The sequence below is a fragment of the Ictidomys tridecemlineatus genome, chromosome 8, assembly GCF_052094955.1.
Source record: "Ictidomys tridecemlineatus isolate mIctTri1 chromosome 8, mIctTri1.hap1, whole genome shotgun sequence".
Classification (NCBI taxonomy): Eukaryota; Metazoa; Chordata; class Mammalia; order Rodentia; family Sciuridae; genus Ictidomys; species Ictidomys tridecemlineatus.
The window spans coordinates 143,228,914-143,239,875 of record NC_135484.1 but is presented as its reverse complement, the minus strand read 5'-3'; the positions used below and the strand labels follow the sequence as shown (position 1 = coordinate 143,239,875).

Here is a 10,962-nt window from a genome sequence, read left to right as displayed (position 1 = left end):
TCTTTGTCCAGTTTCCATTACCACTGGTAAGTTGGATCCTTGCCATTTCTTCCCAATCAGTAGCAATAGCCCTTTTTCTTTTTTTCTGTGGGAAATTCTTTTCCTCTGTGGGAAATTGGTTCCTTTCATTCGTGCACATTAAGGCTTAGGCTGACTAAATGGACATAGAGGTCTCTATGATTTAACCTGTTCTTTTATTTTGCCTGCCTGCTTCACTCTATGATGTGAGTGGGTCAAGAGTGTGTCTATCTCTTCTACCTTGACACCATTCTAGTGCCAAATCCAAGCCTGATACCTTTAAAAAAATCACTAAATGAATACACCATGGTCTCAACTCCCATGCTTCTGATTCATGGGACCTTTCTGCCAGCCCATACGATTTTTTTTTTTTTGCAGCAACACAAGTGTGCGCTCTTTGCACAACTCTAGTTACTATTTACTCATTTATTCACACATTCATCCATTTACATTGCTATTGCTGCTAACCCTGTGATTGGTACTGAATGGGTTCTCTAAATGAATAAATGAAAACAAACTCAGAATGCAAGCCAGGAGAAACTATATATCTGAGAAATTGACCAACATAAGGAACTGCAATACAAGAGCAGGTTTCTCCAGAAAGTATACAAATAAAGTACAGTAGGAGGCAAACATACGCCCTTCCCTCTCCCTGCCCAGACTGGGAACCAGATTTAAAGAATCAAGACTTTTTAGAATGAATCTGAGCAATACCAAAACCAAACTCTAGTAAAGAACTGGCTGAGAAGGCAGACTCTTTCAAACCCTTAAACAGACAAGAACATAAGCTTAAAGGACGGTCCAGGTGGTCTCTGGGCCACGCCCATCTTGGGGCGGGGCTTGCTCTGATAGGGCGGTGCCTACCCAGATGGGACACGCCCTCTGTGGGCGGGGTGTAAGCGGCCGGCTGCGCGCGGGCAGCCGTGCCCCCGCGGTTTCCTAGGAGATGAAACACACAGGACGCCAGAGCTTCACAAGAGAGCGAAAGAGGTAAGCGGTCGGCGCGGGCGGGTAATCCCGAGCGGGCTGTGGGGCCACCATCCTGTATCCAACCCAGCCCAAGCTTGTCCTGCGCGGCCGCCCGGCATGCCCCCTCGGCGCCCAGTCCTATCGGGGCCAATCTCTGCCGAGAGACCGGACCTGGACGCCGGTAGGGGAAGGAGTGGCGGGAGGAGGGTCCCGGGAGGGCGGAGCGGCCGGGGAGGGTCGGCCGGCGCGGATTGCACGCAAGGCTTCCCAAGCCCCTAGACCACTTTCCCGCCGTCTACGATGGGGGGACGGTGCGGAGTGGAGGATTACGGTGGGCTGTCCTCAGTGTAAGAGACCCCCGACCCGAACTTCTCCAGAACCCCATTTCCTTCTCTTGCCCTGCAGCCTGGGGATGGAGGGGACACTACCTTTGGGAGTGAGGGGCGGGACTGCGCCTCGGGGAGGAAGCGAAAGTGAGTTCAGAGCTGTTACAGAATTTAAAAGGAGGGAGAAGAAAGAAACGGGGTCCAAATCCGGCCCTCGCTGGTGCATCCTAAACGACGTGCTGGTAAAAGCGGAATCCTGGCACCCGGTGACCCTGGGGGGCGTCCCGCCAAGCCCTCCTCTGGGAGGGTCCTGGAGCAGGTGCAGGTGCCCCGGGAGCCCCCGCCCACGGCTGTCTGGACGACGCCCTCGCTGCAAACCGCTTGACACCGGCCTCTGGAGCCTTTAAGGGCTCTGGTTTGCGGAGAAAGATCAGTGTGTGTGAGCAGAACTCTCCCAATACTGCAAACAAGGCATTTTAATTTAGGGGCAGGCAAGAGGTGAGGGGTCCGGGGGCGGTTTTAGTGGTTATAATTACAACTCTACAAAGAGATTTATGTAGTTGTGTTTAATCTTTTAAAATGAGCATTTATTCTATTGATAACGGAATTCTCATAGTGGGAACTGGAAGTTATCAGACTAATTTTGACCAGAAAAAGACCCAACCCCTTGAGTCAAAATCGCCGTCGGGGAGGGAGGAGCTTCACCTGAAGGAGGCCACCTTCACTAAGGCCACACACAGCTGGTTCGGGGCAGGATGCTTGATCTCTTGCTTGGTGTGGGTTTGTTTCTTTTAGTTTTTAAATAATTTGTAAATGTTCACACACAACACTGTGCTTTTATTTTCTTAGGACAGAGTCTTTGTTTCCCATCATAATAACCCAGCATCGAATTTCTTAAACTTATAACGCAGTTAATTTGACATCTTTTTTGCTCATTAACAAAGTTGGTCTTTTTTTAAAATGCTAATTCCAGTTCTGTTTTACAACCATTAATGCCAGTATTGAAATGATACCATGATAATATGTTTTCCATGACAAGTTGAACACATCTAAACCCTGTCTATTTTGTGATTAGCAGACACAGGTTTTAACCTCCATTTGCCCTCTGTGCTGATCTTCTTTAATCTTATCTAATCCCTTATTAGCTGGACAAAGCTGTTGAGAATAAAGGCCAAGTTTACACTAATTGTGCACTTAAACTGTAATTGTACACTTAGATAAAAATAAGAAAACTAGAATAAGGGGTAAATTATGAGGGTATTTATTAGTGAAAGTCTATAATTGAGACTCTTTAAATAAGTGTCTTTTTGAAAAATCACAAGCGTTTAACTTGTAGAAAAGTCTATAGATATTGTAGCTCTCTTGTAGAAAATTCTGAGTTGCTAACAATTCTGTTAACTTAATTGAGGATCATAGTTGTATTACATTTTCTTAGGGTTTTTTTGAATATATATTTCATATATTCAAGTACATAAGCAATCATGTTAGTACATCCTTATTTTGCAGAACTAGCTTTCCATTGCTCAACAAATAAGAATAGATGTAACTTGTAGAGCAGTATTATGTGTGAAGTGGAGAACCACAGCGATCTGTTTTGAGTTATATATACAAGTTACATATACTAGTTTTAACTAGTAATAAGCTTAGGACCTTGCAATATTGCACTGATAAAAGCAGTTGTATATGTGCTATCAGTGAGTAAGTACATGGAAATATTTATTTATTTTTTAAACTGCCTTCATATCCATGCCCCACCTTCCTGCTGGCTTTTTTTTTGAGATGAGGCTCTTAGTAAATTGCCCAGACTGACCTCTGCTTGTAATCCTCCCACCTTAGCCTTCTCAGTAGCTGGGATTATAGGCATGCAGCACTGTGCTTGGCTATGTCCATGCCTCTTAACATGAGGCCATTGTCCCTATATTTCAGAGGATTGAAAGGAAAGCTGAAGTAATCGGCTTCTTACCCCGAAGAGCTGTTTATTTGTTAATTATAATGGCTCAGCAGATGCCTTTCTAGAGTTTATATTTGAGAGCACAGTACACAAAGTTGTTTTTAAAGGTTAGGTAGGGCTTAAACTGGGCAGATTCTTCCAGACCTACAAATCAAAACATTTTAGAAAATTGATGTGACAGGGCTAGGGATGTGACTCAGTGGTGGTGTGCTTGCCTAGCATGCATAAAGCCCTGGTTTCAATCCCTAGCACTGCAAAAACAAATAAATAAATAAAAATTCATGTCATATCCATAATGTTCCCCACTCACCCCTCAAAAGAAAGAAGCTGGGAAACAGTTGGGCTCCATATTTATTCTTCCCTAATTCTTAAGTATTCTCTGACCTATAGCTCTCCTCAATTGAAGTAACCTTCCTTACTTCAGATAAACCATGTTAGGTAGGCAGGATGAAGTTTCCCTAACAGCCCCTCCCAAAATGGTGGGGCTTCCAGGCCAATGCAGAAAGTCATCAGTGACTCAGTGTTCTGTTTTACTGATGTCCTGGTGCAGATTTAGGGTCACCCTCTCACCTCAAGGTAGTGGTGGTGATGGTGATTGGTGCTCTCACTGGGTGAAAGAGAGAGGCAGTTAATTCCTTTTCTTCAGGTTGTTGGGTGCCTGCTGATTGTTTCTGGTGGCCCTCTTACCTCTGCACTTGATTCCACTTCCTGGATAACAACCCCCACACCATCTTGGTGACCACCATAATCATCTTCTGGGAGTAGCTCCTCTTCCATTCCTTTTCAAGCAGCATGTCCTCTCTCAGAATTGCCTCGTTACCTTCTGCCTCTCAGGACCTTACTTGAGTAAGCATTACCATGAAAATCATTTGGTTAAAAGAAGAAATGATGCTGTCGTGCGACTTCACTTCTGAATTATTTTTATGAGGGGAGTTCTACATGACTCCTTCTCCCTTAACCTTCCAAGTTCTAACATCTCACACTTTCCCTTTATTGTTTCTGGGATTTTTCAGTGTCTTTCCAGGTATCTGGAAGACCCAGGTACAGCCTCAGGCTTCAGGGTAGGGAGTTGAACCCTTGCGCTTGCCCACTGGCCAGCAGTATGGTGGTGGTTCAGGGTGAGGAGCTGGGTTAGGGATCTTAATGTTAAGTTGTGGGGTTTTAGAGCATGGATGGTTTGGTTCCTTCCGCTGCATCAGTGATCATAACTGCATAAGAACCAGTGTTTATAATTGGTGACTAGACTTAAAAAAAAAAAACAGCTTCAAATCTAATGCAAGAATTAAGCCAACTCCATCAATGATTCTCTGATTGATCATAGACAGGTCATTTATCCTTCCATGGTTTTATTTCACTATATTACTGACATGAGGAATATGATATATATTCTCTATATTGCTATCTAACCAGAAAGGACCAGTAAACCTACAAAGAGCACATTTCTACAAAAGGTACAGGTGTATGTCACCTTAGAAGAGTGGTTAGCAATCTAATGTGCTGGTGATAACCTGCAAAATGCTGATTTAACAGACTCTCAAATGATAAGAAATAAGTTTTAATTCAGGTTTTGTTAAATCATAGTACAATTACATCTCCCCCAGGAGTTTCACATAGGGTTCATGAGTCTTTACAGGATAGTGTATGTCAATACTGCTCTAACTGCTTCATAAATACAGGGCAAATTAAGAAAAACATGTGTTTTAGTTTGGAATAACATACAAAGATTTTTACCTTTTTCCATATTAACAACTTAATATTTTGAATCAGTGTGTATATATAAATAAAGACCACTTATAAAAACTTTGCTTTTTCAAAGGCAAATAGCAAATCATTTGCTGGCATTTGTTATGATATTTAGTTTAGGCTTAAGTTAAGAAAAATGAAGTAACCCTTACATAGGAATGGAATCTACTGTTGTGGTTTTTGTTTTCATTTTTTGTTTTGTTTTTCTAAGATCCTGGCTTCAGAGTTAGCATAGCTTAAATTATTTTCCGTGTGCCTTTGAAGAGATTATTCTCTATGTGAAGTAGGATATGTATTAAATTAATACAAACTCTCTGCCATTTAAAGGTCCCACAGAATTCTTCCATCAGTGAACAGGAAAAACAGTGTTGTTTTACTTCTCTGTACATGTATATCTTTCTCAAGAAAGCCTGGGTTCGAAAGCTTTAGGTACTTTGACAACTACAACATATCCTTGTTGCACCTAAATTCCCATATGTAATAGAAAAGCAATTTCTTTAATTTTATTTTGTGGAAGTAAAAGTGCTACAGTGAGAGAAAAAATAATCTTTAAATGAAGTACCAAATTATAAAAGGCATTATAAAATCAGTGATTTCTTTTAATGGTGCTTATATTTTGATATTAACCATGTGCAACTAATCACAAAGTCTTAGAACAAGAGATTTCAGTAGAGTAAAAGTATGTTATATGCAAGCATGAAAATGCCACAATTAGTATGCACTAATAATCATAATTAAAATAAAATGGATAAAGAGCATAAATTTTAAAATTCAATGAGGAATACAAGTAATTTTTAACAAAGCAAAGCATTTTAAAAAAAAGAATAAGAGATTTCTAAACATAAAACAGGAATGATAAATAGGAATGTATTGAAAATATTTCCTTAAAATGAAGAACTAAAATCAAACAGTGGGAGAAAAACTGATTAGTTATTGCAGTGAGGTAGATACTAGGTGTGTGCTTTGTTTAAGGAAGTAATAAAATTAGGACCTAGTAAAACCTGAAAGATACCTCTACCTTCTAATATGTACAGATCTATAATTTCTTATCCATGATTTTGAAATCCACAAAACTCTGAAAATTAAAATGTTTAAAATAAAATTGTGTAGGGGCTGGAGTTTTATAGCTCAGTGGTAAAACACTTGCCTAGCATGTATGAGGCACTGGGTTCTAAGCACCACATAAGAATAAATAAATAAAATAAAGATATTATGTCCATCTACAACTAAAAAATAATAAAATAAAATTGAGTAAATTCATTCATAAGAAAGCAAGATAAATGGCATGAGGACATTTATAGTCTTTACCTATTTTATTTAGTATACTTTTCATGTAGTTTTTTCAGGTATATTAAGATATGGCTTGAAAATATATCATAACACTGGTATAAGTACCGTATTACTTTTCTGAAATATGGAAACTTCTGGATTCCAAAATACATCTCCCCCAGGAGTTTCACATAGGGTTCATGAGTCTTTACTGGATAGTGTATGTCAATACTGTGCTAACTGCTTCATAAATACAGGTTGAGCATTGCTAATCTAAAAACCCAAAATCCAGAATGCTCCAAAATCTGAAGCACATTTTGAGTATTAACAATGCAAGTCGAAAATTTCACACCTGACCACACGTTACTAGTCATGGTCAAGATACAAGCATCCTGAAATGGCATATAATTACCTTCAGGCTCTGCATAGGGAACATAAGTGAATTTTTTGTTTAGACTTGGGTCCCATTCCCAAGATATTTCATTATGAAGATGTAAATATTCCCAAATTCCCAAAACATTCAAAATTCCAAACTCTTCCAGCTCAAAATCTTTCATGATTCTTTCCTGCTCAGTCGGATAATGACATTCCTGATGGTAGGATACAAACTGGAAAATAAGCCAGGAAGTGGAAGCTTTACATTTGATAAAGCGCTGTCCAAAGGACTGTTCCAAATTCACTCTCCGGATCCACCTTCAAGGAAGCTTGCACTTGCAGGATACCTGGTTTGAATCTAGACCCTGTCCCTTGTTCTTTTAATAATAAATTTCTTATTTTTAAAATTCAAAAAGATGATATAAAGAAGTTCTTTCCAAATTTATTTACTCTCAAAAATATTTAAAAGTAAACTTCTGTCATTCAAATTATAATGAAAAAAATACAATTTCCATGCACTTAAGATTGGTACTGTTTTATGTTCTACTTTAAATCTGTAATTGGTCATGCACTGTCAGACGTTATAGCCACCAAATAATGGATCAATGTACACACAAAATTTCCTAACTTGTAGGCAAATAAATCATGCAATTATATAACTAACCCCTTCCCCCACAAAACTTTATAGCCAGATGACAATGAAATGTAAAAACTGATCATAGATTCTATCCTGAACTAGAGGGGGCAGTGCTATAAAGAGTATGATTGAATCAACTGAGAAAACTGGAGTAGGATTGATTTATGTAAGTATTGTGTTCATCTTTAGTAGGGGTACAGGGTCACCATGCATTCAAGTTAAACTTAAATGGTTCAGGAAAAAAAAAAGGTTGCAAAGTGCTCAAATAATAAGGGAAATGGGACAAAACATTCATAATGGGTAAATCTAGACTCTTTGTATTGTTCTTTCTTTCACCTTATCTGTAAACTTGAACTTATTTCCAAATAAAAGGGTTTTTAAAGTTAAATTAAAGGTCTGGAAAATAGGAGAAAATTATATAAAAAAATAAGAAGTGATATAGCCTATGCTCTGCTGACTTCATTGTTAATCACAGCTCACAAGCAATAAAATAAGCAAATCATTTTTACCTGGCTCTTGCCATCTAAGGGCCACTCACGTATGTCACTGGAGCAAAGTGTCATTGTAATAATGAAATAATGGTTTAAAAAAAAAAAAGCTGTTTTACTAAGCTTGAGTTTGAGGGGGTGGCTCAAAGTGTTTAGAAAATATGTTTATAGTTTCATGGGTTCTTTTAGTGTTGAAATGACCTTGTTATGTAAATTCAAGTCCAGTAGATTGAAAGTTTTGCCTGTGATGCAGGGATTTGAAAGCTGGCTGAGATTCAAACCTCAGTCTTCAGAGTTTTCTATTTCTCATTTCTTGATATGAACCAAGTGTGATACAAATTCCTAATTAGCACATAAATTTTTCTTGGTTTAATATAAAAGTGGCATTTTACCTTAATGAAATATGAAGTTCTTTAATAATGTTCTTTTCTTCATATAAAACAAGTTTGCTTTATTTTTACCTTTCCTAATTGGGATAGCTGATCATCTGGAAATATTTTTACAAAGGGTATAATTTTAAATTAATTTGCTAAATTTAAAATGATGCAAAAATTAATTCAAAAAATAGATATTGTTTATTTTATTTCTTTTCTTTTTCTTTCTTTCTTTCTTTTTTTTTTTTTTTTTTTATTGTGGTGCTGAGGATCGAACCTCCATGGTCTTGTGCATGTGAGGCAAGCACTCTACCAACTCTGCTCTATCCCCAGCCCTGGATACTGTTTAGATGTCACATTTTTCAGGTTCTTATTTGGAGAATAAGATAGGTTATATCCATTAAAAAGGAATCAAATAAATCATTAACCAATATTGCACAATCATAAGATAAATAGCACAGTACAGTGTGAATGAAGCATTCAACGAATGGATTGTGTTATGTGGATCTTCCTTCCACATAACACAAATGACTTGCTGACAAATGGTACTGTCATTATTGATGATTTCTCTCTGTCCTCTAGGTTGCAGTACATGTTTTGCAGAGACACTTGAGTTAAAACTCATTTTCCTCTTGTTTTTTATAGGGTGTTCATAAGAATGGAAGCAGTGTTTCTTTGCCAGATTCCTTATTGCTGCATCTCATGAATCTACATAATCCTGAGGCAGAGCCTAAATTTAAGGATGACAAACCTGTCACCACTGTAACAACAACAGAGTGAGGGCAAAAACGAGTAAAGATAAAGAAGTGTTTAAATTAATATTCAACAAGGAAGTCATTTCAGTCCACAACGTCTGCTGCATAATTTTTCCAAGATGAACCGATACACGACCATGAGACAGTTGGGGGACGGCACCTACGGGAGTGTGCTGATGGGCAAGAGTAACGAGTCTGGGGAGCTGGTGGCCATCAAGAGGTATGTGCCATTCTTACGTGTGCAGCTCTGGTCTTGCTCTCCTTGGCTTGCTTGAGATTGCCAACAAGCACCTAGAGCGGTCTAGTTCAGATCCCATGCTCGTTTGACTAGTGAGCGATGCTGTTCTGGAAAAAGGGAATCTTCTGTGGAGCCTATTATACATTTCTTTAATTTTCTGCTTTTCCCAGATATTCTGATAAATGAAAAGCATGAAGTGCTCTTCTCTTTATGAATAATACATTTAGACTCAACCTAAAAGTAATGAGTAATTTTCATTTCATCAGTTGATGACCCATGGTGTTGCTCAGTGGCAGAGTGTGCAGTGACTGCTCTGGGTTCAATCCCAGCACCATAATAAAAAAAAAAATTAAGTTGAATACAGCGTAGAGCTTTTTATTATTTTTAAAACAATAAGCTTCAATGTAAGGTGGTATTTCAGTGTGAAATTGACTTCAGAATGGCATAGGATATTTTCCTGAGTATGCCAATTGAATAGCATTAAATATTGCTAATTATTTCTTTTTAATCTGTTGTATTTATCTGTTGGTGCATAACAAAATACCATAAAACTTAGTGATTTAAAATAAGAACAAATATTTATTAATTTACACAGTTTCTGAGGGTCAGGACTCCAGAGGTGACTTAACTGGGTAGTTCTGGCTTGGGGCTTCTCATGAATTGGCACTGGGATATTGACCAAGCTTGCAGTCATCTGAAGGCTTGAGTGGAGCTGGGCTATCAACTCGCAGTGAGGCTCACTATATTAGTCTGCTAGGGCTCCGTGCCAGTCTGATTGGCTTGAAAAGCAGAATTTTATTAGGGATCCAATGCAGGGCTTCTACCACTGAGCTATACCCTCGGCTCTATTTTAAATTTTATTTGGAGACTGGGTCTTATTGAGTTGCCCAGGCTGGCCTCAAACTTTCAGTCCTCCTGCCTCAGCCTCCCAATTAGGTGTGATTATAGGTGGGAATCACCATGCCCAGCCAAATATCAGAAATTTGTTTCCATTGATTTCTTGGTAGCTGTAGAGGCTGGGAGTCTGAGATCAAGGTGCTGGCAGGATTGCATTCTTCTGAGGTCTTTCTCCTTGACTTGCAGATGGCTGTCTTTCTGTGTCTCCGTAGGTTCTTCCCTCTGTGTGTGTCTAAGTCATAACCTCTTCTTTTTATAAGGACACCAGTCAGATCAGATTAATGGCCCTTCCTAAGAATCTCATTTAAATACCTCTTTAAAGACCCTAGCCCCAAATACAGTCACTCTGAGGGGCTAAGGGTGAGGACTTCAACATGTGAATTTTTGGGGAGGTGAATGGGGACACAATTCATTCCATGCCATAAAGGGCTACTGTAACAAACTCACAGACTGGATGGCCTTAAACAACACATTAATTTTCTTACCATTCTGGAGCCTGAAAGTCTAAAGTCAGAGTGTTGCCGGGGTGGTCCCTTCTGAAGGCCGGGAGGGAAGGATCTGTTCCAGGCCTCTCTCCCCGGCCCACGGAGGCCGTCTTGTTTCTGCGCTCCTTGGCATCATCATCTCCCTATCCCTATCTCTGCGTCCAGGTTTCCCCTTCTTATAAGGGCACTGGTTCTACTGGATTAGGAACCGACCCAATGACTTCATTTTAACTTGATTTCCTCTATAATGACTGTAACTGTATTCAAATATAGTTACACTGGGGTTCCGGGGATTCAGTCTTCAACCTAGGAATGTTTGAAGGACACGATTTGACCCATGACACTCACTCACAGGGTTGGTGAGTTTGTACAGGTCAGTGGCAAGAGGCTTCCATTCCTCTTCACGACACGGCAGTTGGCTTCCACCAGGATGAGAC

General features: G+C 39.4%; 1 protein-coding gene across 10 annotated transcripts in view; it reads left to right on the top strand.

Annotated features, from left to right (window-relative positions):
* Positions 1 to 898: 898 nt before the first annotated feature.
* Positions 899 to 10,962, top strand: part of Mak (male germ cell associated kinase) — a 54,885-nt gene continuing 44,821 nt past the window's right edge. For 9 of the 10 annotated variants that reach the window (XR_013425419.1, XM_078020530.1, XM_078020529.1 and 6 more), the window contains exons 1-2: positions 1,015 to 1,168; positions 8,796 to 9,125. Coding sequence is in view for 9 of the 10 variants with exons in the window: in XM_078020530.1 (XP_077876656.1) it covers positions 9,025 to 9,125 (101 nt within the window). In the remaining variant the exon portion in view is untranslated. The other variant, XM_078020523.1, reaches the window with a different exon arrangement.